Raw genomic sequence first — 22,862 nt, forward strand, 5'->3', positions numbered from 1 at the left:
TGGAAACTACCCTACGGTAGTACTGTAAGGGCCTGTGGTAGAGCCGCTCTGGCGGTTCTACCGCTTGTTGCCTCGTGCAGTAGTCCATCATCTGGTCACTATTGTGTGTGCGGTAGTACCGCACCAAGCAGCGGTAGTACCGCGACGTGGTGCGGTAGTACCGCGGTGCACGGGCTGAAGGTGGGGGTAATGGGTGGATTCTTTCCCCCACTATATAATGGGGGCCTTCTTCCCCAAGAAGACCTCCTCTTCCCTTCCCAAACTCCATTGTTGCTCCAAAGCTCTTTTTTGCCCGATCTCTCTCCCTAGACAATCAAACTCATTGATTTTCTAGGGATTGGTTGAGAAGGCCCGAATCTACACTTCCACCAAGATAAATTTTATTCCCCCCACTAATCCCTTGCGGATCTTGTTACTCTTGGGTGTTTGAGAACCCTAGATGGTTGAGGTCACCTCGGAGCCACATTCCATTGTGGTGAAGCTCTGTGGTGTCATTGGGAGCCTCCAATCAAGTTGTGGAGATAGCCCCAACCTTGTTTGTAAAGGTTCGGTTGCCGCCTTCAAGGGCACCACTAGTGGAATCATGAAATCTCGCATTGTGTGAGGGCGTGAGGAGAATATGGTGGCCCTAGTGGCTTCTTGGGGAGCATTGTGCCTCCACACCGTTACAACGGAGACATACTTCCCTGATACGTCCATTTTGCATCATGCTTTTATATCGATATTTATTGCATTATGGGCTGTTATTACACATTATGTCACAATACTTATGCCTATTCTCTCTTATTTTACAAGGTTTACATAAAGAGGGAGAATGCCGGCAGCTGGGATTCTGGGCTGGAAAAGGAGAAAATATTAGAGACCTATTCTGCACAGCTCCAAAAGTCCTGAAACTTCACGGAAGACGTTTTTAGAATATATATAAAAAATACTCAGCGGAAGAAATTCACCATGGGGGCCACACCCTGCCCACGAGGGCGGGGCCGCGCCCTACCCCCCTGAGCGCGCCCCCTACCTCGTGGCCCCCCTGGTGGCCCTCCAGTGGTCATCTTCTGCTATATGAAGTTTTTCGATGGGAAAAATAACAAGCCATCTTCTCGGACGAAACTTCGCTGCCACGAGGCGGAACCTTGGCGGAACCAATCTAGGGCTCTCGCGGAGCTGTTCTATCGGGCAAACTTCCCTCCCGGAGGGGGAAATCATCGCACTCGTCATCACCACCGCTCCTCTCATCGGGAGAGGGCAATCTCCATCAACATCTTCATCAGCACCATCTCCTCTCAAAACCCTAGTTCATCTCTTGTATCCAATTCTTGTCTCCAAGTCCGGGATTGGTGCTAGTAGGTTGCTAGTAGTGTTGATTACTCCTTGTAGTTGATGCTAGTTGGTTTAATTGGTGGAAGATCATATGTTCAGATCCTATATGCATATTAATACCCCTCTGATTATGAACATGTTTATGCTTTGTGAGTAGTTACTTTTGTTCCTGAGGACATGGGAGAAGTCTTGCTATTAGTAGTCATGTGAATTTGGTATTCGTTCGATATTTTGATGAGATGTATGTTGTCTCTCCTCTAGTGGTGTTATGTGAACGTCGACTACATGACACTTCACCATTGTTTGGGCCTAGAGGAAGGCATTGGGGAGTAATAAGTAGATGATGGGTTGCTAGAGTTACAGAAGCTTAAACCCTAGTTTATGTGTTGCTTCATAAGGGGCCGATTTGGATCCATATGTTTCATGCTATGGTTAGGTTTACCTTAATACTTTTGTTGTAGTTGCGGATGCTTGCAATAGAGGTTAATCATAAGTGGGATGCCTGTCCAAGTAAGGGCAGTACCCAAGCACCGGTCCACCCACATACCAAATTATCAAAGTACCGAACACGAATCATATGAGCGTGATGAAAACTAGCTTGACGATATTCCTATGTGTCCTCGGGAGCGCTTTTCTCTATATAAGAGTTTGTCCAGGCCTGTCCTTTGCTACAAAAAGGATTGGGCCACCTTGCTGCATTTTATTTACTTTTGTTACTTGTTGGTCGTTACAAATTATCCTATCACAAAACTATCTGTTACCACTTATTTCAGTACTTGTAGAGAATACCTTGCTGGAAACCGCTTATCATTTCCTTCTGCTCCTCGTTGGGTTTGACACTCTTACTTATCGAAAGGACTACGATAGATTCCCTATACTTGTGGGTCATCAAGACTCTTTTCTAGCGCCGTTGCCGGGGAGTGAAGCGCCTTTGGTAGGTGGAATTTGGTAAGGAAAAATTTATATAGTGTGCTGAAATTTACTGTCACTTGTTGCAATGGAAAGTAATCCTCTAAGGGGCTTGTTCGGGGTATCTTCACCCCGACCAGTAGAGCAAAGAGTTGCTCCTCAACCTACTGAACCTACTGAAAATGAAAATGGCTGCTTTGAAATTCCTTCGGGTATGATAGAAAAACTGCTAGCTAATCCCTTTTTAGGAGATGGAACAAAACATCCTGATGAGCATCTAATATATGTGGATGAAGTTTGTGGATTATTTAAGCTTGCAGGTGTACCCGGAGATGTTGTTAAGAATAAGGTCTTCCCTTTATCTTTGAAGGGAGATGCATCGACATGGTATAGGCTATGTGATGATATGGGGTCTTGGAATTACAAACGATTGAAATTGGAATTTCATCAGAAGTTTTATCCTATGCACCTTGTTCATCGTGATCGCAATTATATATATAATGTTTGGCCTCGCGAAGGAGAAAGCATCTCTCAAGCTTGGGGGAGGCTTAAATTAATGTTATATCCATGCCCCAATCATCAGCTCTCAAGAGAAATGACTATTCAAAAAAATTATGCTCGGCTTTCTGATAGCAATCGCACCATGCTTGATACTTCGTGTGCTGGCTCTTTTATGATGAAGACTATTGAATTCAAATGGGATTTACTGGAAAGAATGAAACGCAACTCTGAAGATTGGGACCTCGACAAAGGTAAGGATTCAGGTATGACACCTAGTTTTGATTGTGTTAAATCTTTTATGGATACCGATGTTTTTCGTAAATTTAGCACTAAATATGGACTTGACTCTGAGATAGTAGCTTCTTTCTGTGAATCTTTTGCTACTTATGTTGATCTCCCCAAGGAGAAGTGGTTTAAATATCATCCTCCCATAGAAGTAAAAGTAGCTGCACCTATTAAAGTTAAAGAAAATATTGTCACTTATAATGATCCTATTGTTCCTACTACTTATGTTGAGAAACCACCTTTCCCTGTTAGGATAAAGGATCATGCTAAAGCTTCAACTGTGGTTCGTAAAAGCAATATTAAAACATATACACCTCCTGAGCAAGTTAAAGTTGAACCTAATATTGCTATTGTTAAAGATCTCTTGTCTGATAATATTGATGGGCATGTTATTTATTTCTGTGATGAAACTGCTAGAATTGCTAAACCTTGTGCTAAAGATAAACCTAGACCTGTGGTAGGCATGCCTGTTATTTCTGTTAAAATAGGAGATCATTGTTATCATGGCTTATGTGACATGGGTGTTAGTGCTAGCGCAATACCTCATTCCTTATACAAAGAAATTATGCATGATATTGCACCTGCTGAGATAGAAGATATTGATGTCACAATTAAACTTGCCAATAGAGATACTATTTCACCAATGGGAATTGTTAGAGATGTTGAAGTCTTGTGTGGGAAAACAAAATATCCTGCTGATTTTCTTGTTCTTGGTTCCCCACAAGATAGCTTTTGTCCCATTATATTTGGTAGACCCTTCCTGAACACTGTTAATGCTACCATAGATTGCAAAAGGGATGTTGTTACTATCGGTTTAGATGATATGACTCATGAATTTAATTTTTCTAAATTTAGTAGACAACACCGTGAAGAAGAATTACCTAGTAAGGATGAAATTATTGGTCTTGCTTGTATTGTCGTACCTCCTAGTGATCCTTTAGAACAATATTTGCTAGACCATGAAAATGATATGTTTATGAATGAAAGAAGGGAAATAGATGAAGTATTCTTTAAACAGGAATCTATTTTGAAACACAACTTGCATGTTGAAATCTTATGGGATCCTCCTCCACCCAAGGGTGATCCCGTGTTTGAGCTTAAACCGTCATCTAATACTCTTAAATATGCTTATCTTGATGAGAAAAAGATATATCCTGTTATTATTAGTGCTAACCTTTTAGAGCATAAGGAAGAGAGATTACTGAAAACTCTAAATAAGCACTGTGCTACTATTGGGTATACTCTTGATGATCTTAAGGGCATTAGTCCCACTCTATGTCAACATAAAATTAATTTGGAAGAAGATGCTAAACTAGTTCGTGATCATCAACGATGGCTGAATCCTAAAATGAAACAAGTGGTAAGAAAGGAAATACTAAAGCTCCTTGAGGCAGGTATAATCTATCCCATTGTTGATAGTCAGTGGGTAAGTCATGTCCATTGTGTCCCTAAGAAGGGAGGTATTACTGTTGTTCCTAATGATAAAGATGAATTGATCCCTCAAAGAATTATAACATGTTATAGGATGGTAATTGATTTCCGCAAATTAAATAAGGCAACTAAAAAGGATCATTACCCATTACCTTTTATCGACCAAATGCTAGAAAGATTATCCAAACATACACATTTTTGCTTTCTAGATGGTTATTCTGGTTTCTCTCAAATACCTATGTTAGCCAAAGATCAATCAAAGACTACTTTTACATGCCCTTTTGGTACTTTTGCTTATAGACGTATGCCTTTTGGTCTATGTAATGCACCTACTACCTTTCAAAGATGCATGATGGCTATATTCTCTGACTTTTGTGAAAAGATTTGTGAGGTTTTGATGGACGATTTCTCCGTCTATGGATCTTCTTTTGATGATTGCTTGAGCAACCTTGATCGAGTTTTGCAGAGATGTGAAGAAACTAATCTTGTCTTGAATTGGGAAAAGTGCCACTTTATGGTTAATGAAGGTATTGTCTTGGGGCACAAAGTTTCTGAAAGAGGTATTGAAGTTGATAAAGCCAAGGTTGATGCTATTGAAAAGATGCCATGTCCCAAGGACATCAAAGGTATAAGAAGTTTCCTTGGCCATGCCGGATTTTATAGGAGGTTCATTAAGGACTTCTCAAAAATTTCTCGGCCTTTGATTAATTTATTACAAAAAGATATACCATTTGTTTTTTATGATGATTGTGTAGAAGCATTTGAAATACTTAAGAAAGCATTAATCTCTGCACCTATTGTTCAACCACCTGATTGGAATTTACCCTTTGAAATTATGTGTGATGCTAGTGATTATGTTGTAGGTGCTGTTCTAGGGCAAAGAGTTGATAAGAAATTAAATGTTATTCAATATGCTAGTAAAACCCTAGACAATGCTCAAAGAAATTATGCTACCACTGAAAAAGAATTCTTAGCAGTTGTATTTGCTTGTGATAAGTTCAGACCTTATATTGTTGATTCTAAAGTAACTATTCACACTGATCATGCTGCTATTAAATATCTTATGGAAAAGAAAGATGCTAAACCTAGACTTATTAGATGGGTTCTCTTGCTACAAGAATTTGACTTACATATTGTTGATAGAAAGGGAGCTGAGAACCCCGTTGCAGACAACTTGTCTAGGTTAGAAAATGTGCTTGATGACCCACTTCCTATTGATGATAGCTTTCCTGGTGAGCAATTAAATGTCATAAATGCTTCTCACACTGCTCCATGGTATGCTGATTATGCTAATTATATTGTTGCTAAATTCATACCACCTAGTTTCACATACCAGCAAAAGAAAAAGTTCTTCTATGATTTGAGGCATTACTTTTGGGATGATCCACATCTTTATAAAGAAGGAGTAGATGGTATTACTAGACGTTATGTACCTGAGCATGAACAGGAACAGATCCTACGCAAGTTTCACTCCGAAGCTTATGGAGGACACCATGCTGGAGATAGAACTGCACATAAGGTATTGCAATCTGGTTTTTATTGGCCTACTCTCTTCAAGGATGCCCGTAAGTTTGTCTTATCTTGTGATGAATGTCAAAGAATTGGTAATATTAGTAGACGTCAAGAAATGCCTATGGACTATTCACTCGTTATTGAACCATTTGATGTTTGGGGCTTTGACTATATGGGACCCTTTCCTTCCTCTAATGGATATACACATATTTTAGTTGATGTTGATTACGTTACTAAGTGGGTAGAAGATATTCCAACTAGTAGTGTTGATCATAAAACTTCTATTAAAATGATTAAAGAAGTTATTTTTCCAAGATTTGGAGTCCCTAGATATTTAATGACTGATGGTGGTTCACATTTTATTCATGGTGCTTTCCGTAAAATGCTTGCTAAATATGATGTTAATCATAGAATTGCATCTCCTTATCACCCACAGTCTAGTGGTCAAGTAGAATTGAGCAATAGAGAGCTCAAATTAATTTTGCAAAAGACTGTTAATAGATTTAGAAAGAATTGATCCAAGAAACTTGATGATGCATTATGGGCCTATAGAACTGCATATAAAAATCCTATGGGTATGTCTCCGTATAAAATGGTTTATGGAAAAGCATGTCACTTACCTCTCGAACTAGAACACAAGGCATATTGGGCTATTAAATAACTCAATTATGATTTCAAACTTGCCGGTGAGAAGAGGTTATTTGATATTAGCTCACTTGATGAATGGAGAACCCAAGCCTATGAAAATGCCAAGTTGTTTAAAGAAAAAGTTAAAAGATGGCATGACAAAAGGATACAAAAGCATGAGTTTAATGTAGGTGATTATGTATTGCTATACAACTCTCGTTTAAGATTTTTTGCAGGAAAACTTCTCTCTAAATGGGAAGGTCCTTACGTTATCGAGGAGGTCTATTGTTCCGGTGCCATAAATATCAACAACTTCGAAGGCACAAATCCGAAGGTGGTTAACGGTCAAAGAATCAAACATTATATCTTAGGTAATCCCATAAATGTTGAAACCAATATTATTGAAACTGTAACCCCGGAGGAATACATAAGGGACACTTTCTGGAATGTTTCAGACTCCGAAAAGGAATAGGTATGTGGAACGGTAAGTAAACCGACTCCAAAACAGTTTTTAAGGCAATATTTCTCCGTTTTGGAATATTTAGAAAAATAGAAAAAATAAGAAGCAGTCTGGGAAGGACATGAGGGCTCCACGAGGGTGGAGGGCGTGCCCTACCCTACTGGGCGTGCCCCCCTACCTCGTGGACACCTCGTGCGCTTTCCGGACTCCTTTTTCATACACGTTACGTATATTGGTCGATAAAAATTCATTATATAATCTCCCGGAGGTTTTGACTCCCGTATCACGCAAATATCTCCTTTCTTTGTTTTGATCCATCCTGCTGCAGATTTGAGCAACATGTCGTCCCAGGATTCGAAAGGAGAGAGCTATGTGGCTGATTACCTTGCAGATCCTAAAGTCTATGGGGAGGTGGAGCATTGTGGTTGGACTACGGAAGAAGAGGAGGACTATGAACCTAAGGGAAAGGAGGAGACGAGCTCAGATGAAGATGAAGTCCCACTACCTCAACCTGGGGACATGCATGTGGAGTTTAAAAAGTCAAGCCTCCCTGATAGAGTAAAGAAACCTAAGATTGAGTTTATCCCTTTTCGCCTCTTGCAGGAAAACAAACAGGAACTATGCAAAAAGATACTGAGCCTGGAGCAGGAGATCGAGGACCTAAGGGACCAAAATTCTGTCCTCAATCGTAAATTAAGGAAGAAACCTACGCCATCAACAAAAGCATCACCGTCTCCACCAACAAAGAAGAATTGAGTATCTGGTATGTGCACCCCCCCTTGGCAACTACCAAGCTTGTGGGAGTGCCCCGGTATCGTATCACCATCACTTTTATCTTTACCATTTTTCTTAGTTCGATCCTTTTGGTAATATCTTGATCTAGTAGAATAAAAGTTCTTAGTATGATCTAGTCGTGAGTTTTGCTTTATAATTCTTCTATGTAATCCAGTCCATGAGCTATATATAATAAAGATTAGTGTTGAGTCAAGGGCTTGATTCTTTTGCCATGATCTTAAGTGAATAAAAGAAAAGAGAAAGAAATAAAAAGGAAACAAAGAGATCATATGGATCTTATGGAGAGTAATGAGCTCACATAGAAAAAGTATAATGAATAAAATTTGTTGAGAGTTGACAAACATAGTTTTGGTCATCCTTGCAATTAATAGGAAGTAATAAAGAAAGAGGGGTCTTCACATATAGATATACTATCTTGGACATCTTTTATGATTGTGAGCACTCATTAAAATATGACATGCTAAAAGAGTTGACGTTGGACAAGGAAGACAACATAATGGGTTATGTTTTCTTACATCTGAGATAAATTATATTGTCATGGATCGTCTAACATGGTTGAGCTTTCCTTTCCCCCTCATGCTAGCCAAAATTCATCGCACCAAGTAGAGATACTACTTGTGCTTCCAAATACCCTTAAACCAGTTTTGCCATGAGAGTCCACTATACCTACCTATGGATTGAGTAAGATCCTCCAAGTAAGTTGTCATCGGTGCAAGCAATAAAAATTGCTCTCTAAATATGTATGACTTATTAGTGTGGGAGAAATAAGCTTTATACGATCGTGTGATATGGAAGAAATAAAAGCGACAGACTGCATAATAAAGGTCCATATTACAAGTGGCAATATAAAGTGACGTTCTTTCACATTAAGATTTTGTGCATCCAACTATAACATCGCATGACAACCTCTGCTTCCCTCTGCGAAGGGCCTATCTTTTACTTTTATCTCCTACCCTGCATAAGAGTCATGGTGATCTTCACCTTTCCTTTTTACATTTTATACTTTGGCAAGCATAGTATGTTGGAAAGATCCTGGTATATATGGCTAATTGGATGTGATTTTTCATGAACTATTAACATTGACATTACCCTTGAGGTAAAACGTTGGGAGGCAAAACTATAAGCCCCTATCTTTCTCTCTGTCCGATTAAAACTCCATACCCATAAGTATTGCATGAGTATCAACAATTGTGAAAGACTATATGATAGTTCAGTATGTGGACTTGCTGAAAAGCTCTTATATGTTGACTCTTTCCTAAGTTATGATAAATTGCAATTGCTCCAATGACTGAGATTATAGTTTGTTAGTTGTCAATGAAGTTTATGATTCATACTGGAACTTGTGATTGAATTGTTACTCTAGCATAAGAAATCATATGGAAAGAATTATATAAGTTGCTGTCTAAGAATGATCATGATGCCCTCATGTCCGTATTTTATTTTTATCGACACCTCTATCTCTAAACATGTGGACATATTTTTCGATTTCGGCTTTTCGCTTGAGGACAAGCGAGGTCTAAGCTTGGAGAGTTGATACGTCCATTTTGCATCATGCTTTTATATTGATATTTATTGCATTATGGGCTGTTATTACACATTATGTCACAATACTTATGCCTATTCTCTCTTATTTTACAAGGTTTACATAAAGAGGGAGAATGCCGGCAGCTGGGATTCTGGGCTGGAAAAGGAGAAAATATTAGAGACCTATTCTGCACAGCTCCAAAAGTCCTGAAACTTCACGGAAGAAATTTTCAAAATATATAAAAAATACTCAGCGGAAGAAATTCACCAGAGGGGCCACACCCTGCCCACGAGGGTGGGGGGCGCGCCCTACCCCCTGGGCACGCCCCCCTACCTCGTGGGCCCCCTGGTGGCCCTCCGGTGGCCATCTTCTGCTATATGAAGTCTTTCGATGGGAAAAAATAACAAGCCATCTTCCCGGACGAAACTCTGCCGCCACAAGGCGGAACCTTGGCGGAACCAATCTAGGGCTCTGACGGAGCTGTTCTGCCGGGGAAACTTCCCTCCTGGAGGGGGAAATCATCGTCATCGTCATCACCACCGCTCCTCTCATCGGAAGAGGGCAATCTCCATCAACATCTTCATCAGCACCATCTCCTCTCAAAACCCTAGTTCATCTCTTGTATCCAATTCTTGTCTCCAAGTCCGAGATTGGTGCTAGTAGGTTGCTAGTAGTGTTGATTACTCCTTGTAGTTGATGCTAGTTGGTTTAATTGGTGGAAGATCATATGTTCAGATCCTATATGCATATTAATACCCCTCTGATTATGAACATGTTTATGCTTTGTGAGTAGTTACTTTTGTTCCTGAGGACATGGGAGAAGTCTTGCTATTAGTAGTCATGTGAATTTGGTATTCGTTCGATATTTTGATGAGATGTATGTTGTCTCTCCTCTAGTGGTGTTATGTGAACGTCGACTACATGACACTTCACCATTGTTTGGGCCTAGAGGAAGGCATTGGGGAGTAATAAGTAGATGATGGGTTGCTAGAGTGACAGAAGCTTAAACCCTAGTTTATGTGTTGCTTCATAAGGGGCTGATTTGGATCCATATGTTTCATGCTATGGTTAGGTTTACCTTAATACTTTTGTTGTAGTTGCGGATGCTTGTAATAGAGGTTAATCATAAGTGGGATGCATTTCCAAGTAAGGGCAGTACCCAAGCACAGGTCCACCCACATACCAAATTATCAAAGTACCGAACGCGAATCATATGAGCGTGATGAAAACTAGCTTGACGATATTCCCATGTGTCCTCGGGAGCGCTTTTCTCTATATAAGAGTTTGTCTAGGCTTGTCCTTTGCTACAAAAAGGATTCGTCCACCTTGCTGCACTTTATTTACTTTTGTTACTTGTTGCTCGTTACAAATTATCCTATCACAAAACTATCTGTTACCACTTATTTCACTACTTGCAGAGAATACCTTGCTGGAAACCGCTTATCATTTCCTTCTGCTCCTCATTGGGTTCGACACTCTTACTTATCGAAAGGACTACGATAGATCCCCTATACTTGTGGGTCATCATTCCCCCAAAGTGAAGGAACTTCAGTAACACATCCTCGTCTCCACCGGCTCCACTTGTGGTTATCTCTTCCCTTTACTTTGTGCAAGCTATTATTGTGTTGTATCCTTTGGTTGTACTTGTTGTTGTTGTTGTTAGCATCATATAGGTTGTTCACCTAGTTGCACATATAGACAACCTATTTGTTGCTAAACCTAATTTGTTAAGAAATGCTAAAAATTGGTATTTTCCTATTCACCCCCCCCCCCTCTAGTCAACCATATCGATCCTTTCAAAGGCTAATGCTAAAAATCTTGGAAATATGTTCCAACCATCATATCTGACCAAGATTCAGATCTGATTGGTGTCAGGATACCTCAGACTCAGGATGCGTGAGAAGAAAAGGTGCAACACAAATTGACGAGATGGCATTGTAAGATTCTCGGGAAATGAACTATGGAAGCGAGTTCTGAGACAAGAGTTCATCATTAAACCAAGTAGAGGATGAGGGGGTGGCTGATGGACTCGGTGATAATTCCTCGAGATTTCCAAAAAGATGAATTTCCACAATCAGGTGAACAAGGAGATACATTTGTCAGATCAAATGACATAATGATGTATGTTCAAGGAAAACATACACAATTAAACATTGGTTGAAAGGTGCACCCAAAATATGGGCATAGGTAGCATGATCAATGTTAGAATGGTGATTCAATAACGATTATTCTAAGAATGAATGGTCGACCATTAACTTCTAAGCAATAGGGTTGCTAGAAGGGCAGAATCCAAACAGCACTGTCACTTGTTGGTATCCCGGTTAGAATCAACACGGGGACCAAGAAAGAATGGTGATGGTGAGAAGTATAACTATACCAAGAATTCTTAAGAGGTGGAGCAATCCTCACAACATCCTTGACATAAAAGATAGTAATACTTTAAGGTAGAACATAGTACAAGCTGGATAGCATGTTGCATACGTAACGTGAACAAGTTTATGATGAAAGGAAGGTAAGGATGTTGTCGATGGTAACTCAAACTACCAAGGGACGAGGATGGCACTTATCATCATGAATTCGATTAATATCCTGGAAGGAGTCAAAATGTTGGTGGTGGTCATGACAATTTTGTCGAGAGTCTCCACTAAGAAGCAATCGAACAGTGACTACATCAAGCAAAAGGACTGATGCAGTGAAGATTATTGGATCCACAGATATGACGGCAACTCGGAATCAATCTTGTTGTTCGAGGTGGAACGATAAGACGAGGAAATCAACGTAAGCTTAGCTCATCGTTGAAAGTTATGCTCCGGGAATAAGGACCAAGTAGCATAGTTAAAATCAACACGATAATGATATAGTCAGTCAGGCTAGGAATGACATGATCGGGTACAAACTCATAAGTAAGAAGATTACTAAGATTTGTTTAATTGCGGTGTGGACTTAATTCAGTTATCATTGTCCTTGAGTGTCCAAAAACTCTCCCCTAATCTACTGCTTTTAGAGCTTGCACCGTACGTGGATGATACCGCCCCATAGTATGTTCATCAACCCGGAGTTATGGATCTCCTTAATCAACAACTTTGCGTCAAGGTACCACTACACATTACAAATAGTAAGAAGAACAAAATTAGAACTATGACACTACCAACTAACTGAATGGAGTTTGAAATATCAATTAACCTAATGTGGTACTCATGCTGTTTCTGCAAAAACTATTTTTTGGATGGTTAGGGTGAACAGGTAACTCACAAATGCGTGCCACGGGATATTTGAGTTCAAAAATTCTTTCCTAGCTTCCATGCAACCTAAAAATTTCTTGTCGAATTTCCTTTGGGTTCCTTTCGTGGAGCACTTCTTTGGAAAAACACATACCAACTCCATCACGTGCCTCTGACTACTAACTAATTCATCTAAAGGTACACTTGGAACCCCCCTATTACCCATCTTCATTTGCAACACATGTCAAAATCAAACGATTCATCATCAGAGTAAACCAACAGGAGGGGTCATCAGACATGGCTGGAGAATTGGATAAGGTATGATGCAGAACAAAACATGTGTGTGTGGGAGGGAGTATAGAATGAGTGAGACAACAGAAAATATGGGAAATGAGTGGGAAGAAACATGGGTGGGAGAATGAGATGTTAGGAAGAAAATGGGCGGGAGAGGGGTGTGTTGGGAAACGTAGTAGAAAACAAAAAAAATCGCACCTACGATCACCCAAGATCAATATGAAGATGCATAACGGGTTGGGATCACGATCGTTACCATCACCGAGTTGCAGCAGAATAAGAACGTGTCGGTGTAGAACGTAATTGGAGTCCCTCTAACCGTCGATGAATGATCCCTCGTACCGCCCACGAATAGTGCCTCAAACTGAAGACTGAAAGCACGACCTCTCTACTTGTTTGCAAGCGTGCAACCTTCACGATCTAGTAGCGTTTCACCGTCCAGAGCTAATCGTCGCCAGAGAATTAGAGGGAGGAGATTAGAACCACACATGGCTTCTAATTATGAGGACATGAGGATTAGCCTAGCTCTTATTAGTCAACTAGGACCAACTAGAACTAGAACTAGAAGAACTAGAGGAGTCTCCAAAACATGTACTCCCTCTGTCCGGAATTACTTGTAGCGGAAATGGATAAAAGTGGATGTATCTAGAACTAAAATACGTCTAGATACATCCATTTCTTTGACAAGTAGTTCCGGACGAAGGGAGTATATACAAAAGAGCAAAAACCCTAGTATATATAGGTTGGAGGAGGAGGAGGGGGCAACCACCAAGGAGGGAAAGACCCTCCTTGGGGCACCGGCCAAGGGGGAGGAGAGTAGGACTCCTCCCCTAGTCCAATTCCCCCCCCCCCCACCTATATGGCAAGGGGACGCCACTTCCTTATGGGCCTTCATGGCCCATAATTTCTTCCACCTCTTGGCCTTTTAAGGCCCGTTGATATTTAAATTAAATATAAAATGTTCTGAATACCTCTAGACCATTGTATATATATTTTAACATCTCTGGAAACATTTTCCACCTATATATAATTTATTGTTAATACCCGGTATTACTCGATACTCTCCAAAACCCTTCTAGTGACCCTGAAACGCTTCCGGATCCACTCGGAACTATTTCGAATATTCATGAAACAATTCCACAAATATATTCTCATGACTCAAGTTATATCATTTATTGATCCAAAATTTATGTTCATTTCTGAAAAAATATTTCAAAAATTTATAACCCGATAGTTTATTAGTCATGAAGTTGTCTTGTGTAACCTTTTACAACAAGTATTTTGTGTAACTTTTACAACAACCTCTTCATCTCCTCTAAAGACAAGAAGCAAAAAGATTTTGTCCAACTAAGTTACTTTACAACTTTAAGTAATTACCCTAGTGAATCTAATAGATATCTACTTACAACTAACAATTACTCAAAACATATGGCTTTGTACATTTGATAACACACATGATGAATCTTATTCATCCATACATGCTCGTCAACTATTGATTTCTGCATAGTGTTATGCTATGTGACATTTTTGAGAAAACATTTTCTCCTTTTAAGCTTCTTTAGAACTTTTGTCACTTTACAAGTCTTAGTATAATTAGATGTTTCAATCTATCTATATAGATTTTTCATCCAATAATTCTGAGTCTTTAGAAACATATTATTTGTGATAAATAATTTATATTATTTTAATCAGTTGATATGTCATACATATGTAAGATCATAAATTCCATAGAGCTCCCACTAAACTTCTTGTATCCACAAGTCTTTTGATAAATTTCAAATTCTCCAGTTACTTCATCAAATTACCAGCTACTTGATATTTTATTTCAAATCATACATATGACTTTGAAATATTTATATCATTGCGGTATTCTAATAAAACCTTTTGGTTGTATCTTATGTACATCCTGTTTGAAATCTCTTTCAAAATTAGTTTTGTTGCTCATATGTTATATACAATACTCACCATTGTAATCTAGTTATACCTTTTAGTATTGCTACTAACAAGAGATTTGACAAGATCAATTATTCCAATACTACAGAACTCTTTGTAAAACTTTACTTTCAGGATCATTATCCATGAACAATCGAAGATCCATTTATACACTTTCTAAAGGTTTCTACAAGTTCAAAACTTGTTTCTTGCATATGGACTTCAGTTTGGATTTTAAATGGTTTGAGTAATACCTATCTTAGCTAGGCGCCATCACTGTTTCCTTGTAGTGCACAAGTTTCATCTTCTTCTAAGATGAAATATTCAGTAGATTCTTTAATCTTCCCTGACCTTTGCATTTTGTTACAATCTTAACTGAAGCTTCTACATCCTGTGTAGTAGATTCTATTGCTTAGTTTTGCAGACAAAAGTATTCCAGAACATTGATGGTTTAGTTTTGTTGTAACTTAAGCCGGAGATTCAATCATCTCAATAAGCTGTATCATCCTCCCACTTATTCTATTAACGAGTAATTTTTTCTCGATAATATTCATTCTCTTGATAAACACTTTTGTCTTTAGAATTTAGTGTGAGAAATATGAAACCTACAATCAAGCAATGGTCTGAAATATTCTATAACTCTTTATAGTTTTATCAGACTCTTTAGATGGTGTATTTATTTAGTGTATACAATCCTACCTTATTTATAAATCCCCAATATTTAATAAAAGCAGATCGGTAATAATATTCAATTGCTTGCCAAACTTATGACTTAGATATATTTCTTCATGGAAGAAGAATTCTTTGTCATAATGATATTATATCTTCATCCTGCATTTTTGAACCATTTCAAATATTCCAATCCTTATGTTTTTATCGAGTAAATCATATTTACTCATAACTTTCATGAAGTATAATTTTCCAGCACACCCTATTATATTTACAAAAATTTATACATCACAATGTATTCAGTTAATTCAAATAAAAGACTTTTATTCTACATCTCTATGAAGATTAATTATCCGATATAACCAAGTAGTGTTACACACACAAGTGGTTTCATCAGCCTTCTCAAGACGTTTAACTTTAATGTTATAGATCATAGGCTTCAAGATTCATCATGAATAAACCATCATAAACTAGAGGTTTAATCAAAACATATTCTCATAACAATCCGAACAACTATTGTTTAAAACTATAAGAATATCCATTGCATAATCCAAATGATAATGCATTACATAACTTCAAAGTAAAATAACTATTATGTTAGTTCTAAGATAAATCTCGATGATAAACTAAACAAATGACTTTGATGGTCTCTGAGCAGCGATCCTATCACCATTCCCGACTTGTATCACAACTTCATTTCTTCTCTTCTTGTGAGTTTTCTGTAGTCTTTGTATCAGTTTGCAAAACAACAACAACCGATTAGTATCAAATACTTATGACATACAAAATTTTACAAGTAGAATAACACTAACTTTGTATAACGATTATACCTTTGCCGGAAGAAACATTCTTCTTATCTGCCAAATACTTCTTGCAGTTCGCTTCCAGTGTCCTTTCTGCTTACACTAGAAACATTCAGTCTCTTTAGAGGCTCTGCCCTTATTCTTCTTCTGAGACTCGATCTTACCGGATCCAACAGATTTCTTCTTCTTGGACTTGCCCTTCTTCTTGAAACTAGTGGTCTTGTTGACCATCAACACTGTTTTGTTCTTCTGCATTCCAGCTTCCACAGTTTTGAGCATAACAAGCAACTTGTTTGCACTTTTCTCGATCTGACTCATGTTGAATTAATGATAAATCCATCATAAGATGGGGGAGTGAAGCTAGCACAGTATCTGTACCAAGTGTCAACGAAATTCCGAATTCTAGAGAAGCTACTCTATCAACATAGCATGCAAGTTTTACTATATGCTCACTCATTGAGAACCCTCTTTCATCTTGCATTCTATCAAGGCCTTGGTTAATTCAAAACGTTCGATCCTTGCCTGCTTCTTGTACAGAACATCCAGTGACCCAATCATGAATTGAGTAGTGATCATTCAAAACACTTGTATAATTCAGGATCCATGCAGGTTAACATGAGGCACTTGACTGAATCATAGTCATCACTACGAGCAGCGTGAACAGTAACTTATTCTGGTGTTGTATCCTTTTCGAGAGCATCACCCAAGGGCTGATCCAACACGTACTCCTTTTTAGCACTCCCGAGAACAAATCTCAGGTTCCGGATCCAGTCTGCATACTTTCCACCATTAGGAGCCAACTTTTCTTTCTCTAACATAGGGCCTAAGTGTTGGGTTCTACGGTAGGGTGTGTCGACTGAAAATTAAAAATTCCCTACACGTAGAACAACCAAGAACATGCTACGGGAGATGGATCACATATCGTTACCACTAGACGCGTAGTGTCGTGCAGCGGAAGAGTTGGGGCAGCACGTCTCCTCCTCGTCCGATATCCCTCGAATAGTCGGTCGTCGGTTTCCCTCGTATAGATTCGCCGGAGCGGCGCAAGTGCACCGCTCTAATGGTATCCGCGCGTTTAGGAGGAACACCGTGCGGCGGACTGCTAGGTCCGATCACACAGTCGGCGGTCGAGTGGAGGTGGCAATTTGCAACACATGCAAACCCTAGTTACAGCGCCAAAGCGATCAATCGCATGAGTGTGCCGCACCCCCACTTTATATAGGCGTCCGTCGTGGGCTCAACACTTGGGCCTCGCACGGACCCTAAAGCCCATAAGTCTACTCAGCCAGAATCCGAACACAACTCGGATCACATCCGACCAGTGTCCTCGGATCTGACCTCGTAGGTTCCTTCCCTTAAGCGCGCGACCCCTTAGGTTCAAGCCGGCTTGGTCGCAGTTCGAATCACCTCCAAATTGCACGGTTGGTAGCGGCCCCTAGCAAGGCATGTCGAACACCAAGCAGACTATGAAGCTGGTTAGGCGAACATGTACATCATACTTCTATTCCCTTTGCCACACGATATATGTTGTTGGGCTCAAGGCGAGTCTATCATCCTTGTGCTAGCCCGACCTCTTTCTCGTTCCAATGATGCCGACCACAAACCAGATTATCTCATAATCTTTGTCGCATGGCCATGCTTATCCTGGTCGGATCACACGAGGGGCCCAAAGTACATCTCTCCTGATCGGAGGGGCAAATCCCATCTTGCTCGACCATGTCTCGCAGCATGGGTCTGGACAAGCCCGAAACCTACCTTTGTAACTACCCAGTCACGGAGTAGCATTTGGTTGGCCCAAAGCAAGTCTGTCACCATCCCGAGTACATGCGCCAGCTTAGGTCTTAGGACATAGAACGTATGTTGTACTAGAGACTTACAGATGACATATCGCTACGTCTCATAGTTGGGTCTGTCCGACTCGGACCTTATCTCAACTCGGATCCGACTACGTCGAATCCGACCAGACACTTGCAAGTCCATATTATCCGGTTGGCATCCAATGCTCCATGGCTAGTGACACCAAGCCATCGACCGTGTCATATGCTAGTCTAGTCGGCTGCGCGTCCACACAGCCCTTTCGACTAGGGACCTTTTAGGACAGTCATCATACAATGCATAGTCCCACAAACAAGTAATCTACTTGCTGATACACATAATTGATAGTGTTCAAGGACTATCTTTATTCATAAACACATAGGAAATATCATCATACATGATTGCCTCTAGGGCATATCTCCAACACTAAGTTGAACATATTGTGAGCCATTAATCTACAACGATAGACACAAAATTCATTTAGACATTTTTCACAATTAAACTTTGCACTAAGTTGTTAATTTAACAATATATAAAATGCACTCCCACTCAAATCAATATCTCTCATAATTGATAGTGGGTGATTCAAAATCCTGATCTCATTCACATCCATGGATGCTAGCATCTCATATGATGTGAATTTCAACCGGTTGGGAATCTTCTACCAATCATATGTCCATATGACTCTTGTTTATTTCATGCTCCGAGCCCTGAACTTTTCTGCTAGAACTTCAAGGCAACCGAGTGTTTCCGCTATGCAGTCCTACCTCATCCGCCTTACACTTCACTTCTCGTTTGTAATCATGGTAGCATGTAGTACTCCGAAAAGCCACATGTTATAGATGGTTGCAACACTGGGAAGAGCACCTTTTAACTTGATATTTACTGTGAGAGATCACAATAATATTGACTATTAAGCAATCGAAGGGTGCAAACAACAAAGGGATAAACATCTCAGGTAATTCATAAAATCATGATATGGTATAGCCGTGGACGCCGGGAACCTCGTGATCATCCCATTGAAGCATCGTGACGGCCAATATTTTGTTGCCCTGGCAACCATTTCAAAAACGTTGTCATAGCGGCAATTTCAGAAAACGTTGACGTGGCGATCGTTTCATAAAACGTTGTCGTGGCACCAAATACAAAAATTCCTCCATGGCATGAAATTATAGCTCCTCGTCCCGCGCCATGTACACCTTCTCCTCGTCAGGGTCTTCCGTGTACGTTTTCCATCATCACCTCCAACATGTAGGCTATCTCTATGAATTTAACATTGTCATGGCAATCTCGTGGCTCCAGCCATCATGCCGTGATGCGCAGGCCACTTAACATTACAACATATAACCATCTCATGCATAAACTGATTATCATGATGAAGGCTATACACATCATATGCATGCCCTGCAAAACCAAGTTAGACGTCCTCTATTCAGTTTTAGCAAAATTTGAGTTACGCGGTTAACCAGTTTTAACAAGTCGTACTAGATATACCTATGTACACAATTTAGGCAATCATTCTTGATGCTAGATTAAGTTTCGTGGTGTGTGAAACAAGAGACTTAAAATCACTAGCCCACACTAAACGTTGTCAAATACGCGTGACCCCCCTAGAAGGTCATTCATCTTCAACACTCTCTTGTGTATACGATGGTTCACTATTCTCAATTATGGTGAAGACCAAGGAACTGTTAGCAGATCGTCAACAGCCAGAGCCGATCGATTGTCAGAACCTTGTAAGAAGCAACACCATGCCTTTGATGAATTGAACAGAAGCAACACTTGAGGGAAGCATAGCAAGAACATCAATCCTCACTATCACATGTGATCTCGATCGCAACTTGCACCTACTCATAAGCCTGCTCATGATGCCACTGTTGGGAAACGTAGTAGAAAACAAAAAAAATCGCACCTACGATCACCCAAGATCAATATGAAGATGCATAATGGGTTGGGGTCACGATCATTACTGTCACCGAGTTGCAATGGAATAAGAACGTGTTGGTGTAGATCGTATTTGTAGTACCTTGAACCATCAATGAATGATCCCTCATACCACCCATGAATAATTCCTCGAATTGAAGACCGAAAGCACGACCTCTCTACTTGGTTGCAAACGTGCAGCCTTCACGGTCTAGCAGCGCTTCACCGTCTAGAGCTAATCGTCGCCGAAGAATTGGAGGTAGGAGATTAGAACCACACATGACTTATAATTATGAGGACAAGAGGATTAGCTAGCTCTAATTAGTCAATGAGGATCAACTAGAACTAGAACTAGAACTAGAATAACTAGAGGAGGCTCCAAAACTTGTATATACAAAAGAGTAAAAAAAACCTAGTATATAGGTTGGAGGAGGAGGAGGCAACCACCAAGGAGGGAAAGACCCTCCTTGGCGGGGCAAGGGCAAAAGGAAACATTCGCAGTTGGGTTTAACGAAAAGAACTTTACGTTTGTGTGGGCAACAACATGCATCTTTATTGGCATGATTTTTTTTGAGGAAAACAATAGGACTCTGATGTGTATTTTTATTGATTTTTAAATAAATATTACAAAGTTTAGTTCAGAAAAGGAAAAATAGATATACAGACAAAAGGAAAACAACACAAAGCTAAGAAAACTAAGAGGAGAATACAATAACAACAACAACAAACAGGGACGTAACAACAAATATACAAGGTGGTCATCTGAAGGACTGGACCCAATTTTCAAAGCCTCCATTGTTCTTCCTCTTTGCTCTGTAAATAAACTACTTAAGCTCTTCTTTCAATTTTTTTCCTGCATACATATAGGCTCGGGTGTATGTGCTTGAATATAGAATCGTTCCTCGTGGTGCAGATTGCCCAAGATGCCAAAATGATAATTTCAAGTGCAAAAGGCACATTCAGTAGCTACTTTAATTGATCAACTTCTGATTGAAGACCTAGGAAAGTAGGGACCCAAGAAGAGCATAGATAAGGCCATCAAAGTTGTGCAAATGGACAGTGAAAGAAGAGATGATCTCTTGTTTCAATAACATGTCGATTGCATAGTGTACAAGTATAATCTTCCAGGAAGAATTTTTTTTCTTTGTAAGAGGGCTCTTGTATTGACCCTCTCATTGCTCACAAGCCAAAAGAAAATTTTGTGTTTGAGTTGGCAACATCTTTTCCATATTCATCTTACCACATGTATGATTTGATGGTCAGGTGCAAGAAATCTACATGTTGTACAGACCTTGTAATGACGTGATCGTGCAAGTAGTTGCCAGACATCTGCATTTCTGGTGAGCTCAAGTCATTGAATAAATAACTGAAACTCCTGATATTTCTCATAGGCTTCCTTGAATAGGGGCAATGTCAGGACCCCGATTCTAAGTCACACCGATCTAGCCTGTAACACCTCATATCACTTTGCGGCCTCACGCACGGTATTCCACGGGTGTCGCCTTACCATGGCTCGGGACCGTTTGCGCCTTTTGGCTCACGTATATGATAGTGTCACTAGCATCCATATGACAGAGAACCCGGGCCAACATGACTAGTCGTGAACCCAAAGTGGCACTAACTTACGGGGACAGGCATACATGAATCAACATCGAGCATGTCGGTCAGCAGCGTGTGAATCCGGGCTGTAGCACTGGGCTAACAGGACTCCGGGAACCCGGGCTGTAGCAGGCTAGGCAGGACTCCGGATGTCACCGCATGACATTTCCCTGAAGGGACAGACACAGGAACGAAGTGAATCACATGCTGGCCAGTCAAGTGCGCCGGAGCAGTAGTGCTGGGCTAGCAGGACTCCGGTAAACCGGGCTGTAGCGGACTACTATGGCTCATGGAAGCACAAGACTACATTTCCCCATAAGAGAGGCTACCAAGGATAAACAACTAGGTTGTTGGATCCCACACATACCAAGCATTTCAATCATACATACAATATGCTCAATATGTGTAAATACAACATGGCATCACAACATAACTCTACGACTCAAGTATTTATTCATTAGGCTCCGAGGAGTGAGATATTACAAACATGGGTCTCATGACCCAATATTCAGAGTATACAAGTCAAAGCACATGCGGACGCTTAACTTGTCTGAGTACAGCCAACTAAAAATGAAGAAAGCTGAGGAGCCTGACTATCTACAAGACCCTCCCAAGGGTACAAGATCGTAGCTGAGGTAATAAGCTAAACATCGAAGTCCACGTGGAACTACTAGCGAGACTGACGTCTCTCTGCAAAACATAAAATAGGCAAACGTGAGTACAAATGTACCCAGCAAGACTTACATCAGAACTAGCTACATATGCATCAGTATCAATAAAGGGGGTGGTGGAGTTTGACTGCAGCAAGCCAGCTTTGACGCGGTGGCTATCCTGAACTACGACTACTGGTAACTCTTTTGAGGTGGCGCACACGAGTCCACATATTCACCATATCAATACACCACTATGGATCCGCTCCCGTCTCCCTACGAGAAGGCCATCCATAGCACTCACGCTTATCTTGCGAGTTTTAGAGTATCCACTTTCACTTGTCTGTGAACAATGCAAGGGGTCCAAGTTTCCATATCCGAGGAATCCGGCTATTTGAATAGATAATGATAACCCTGCAGGGGTGTACTTCTTCACACACGCTCTCGCCACTTATCGCCCTGTACACGTCATGTACCTCGGCAACCTTCAAGCGGAAGCCGGGCGAGGGAGTCAGCCACGACCTGACTAACCACACAAGTCTCTCGTCCAGGTTTATCACCTATTCGGGTTCCATCCGCAAGGATATCCGACCG

The 22,862-nt window shown here is 40.3% G+C and overlaps 1 protein-coding gene across 1 annotated transcript; it reads left to right on the plus strand.

Annotated features, from left to right (window-relative positions):
• Positions 1-2,314: 2,314 nt before the first annotated feature.
• Positions 2,315-16,920, plus strand: LOC147991521 (uncharacterized). Its single transcript, XM_087538708.1, has 2 exons — positions 2,315-4,406; positions 16,880-16,920. The coding sequence occupies exons 1-2, from the start codon at positions 2,315-2,317 to the stop codon at positions 16,918-16,920; spliced, it is 2,133 nt and encodes a 710-aa protein (XP_087394834.1).
• Positions 16,921-22,862: the final 5,942 nt, after the last annotated feature.

Source organism: Triticum urartu, chromosome 1A (assembly GCF_056163025.1).
Source record: "Triticum urartu cultivar PI428250 chromosome 1A, HENAU_Tu73, whole genome shotgun sequence".
In the NCBI taxonomy this organism is placed as follows: domain Eukaryota; kingdom Viridiplantae; phylum Streptophyta; class Magnoliopsida; order Poales; family Poaceae; genus Triticum; species Triticum urartu.

What these genes read in the sequence shown, in the direction of transcription:
- LOC147991521 (XM_087538708.1), top strand. Translation starts at nt 2,315, where the DNA reads ATGGAAAGTAATCCTCTAAGGGGCTTGTTCGGGGTATCTTCACCCCGA. An exon ending in ACTAAAGCTCCTTGAGGCAG is followed by an intron (nt 4,407 to 16,879) that starts GTATAATCTATC and finishes TGTATAATTCAG; the next exon opens with GATCCATGCAGGTTAACATG.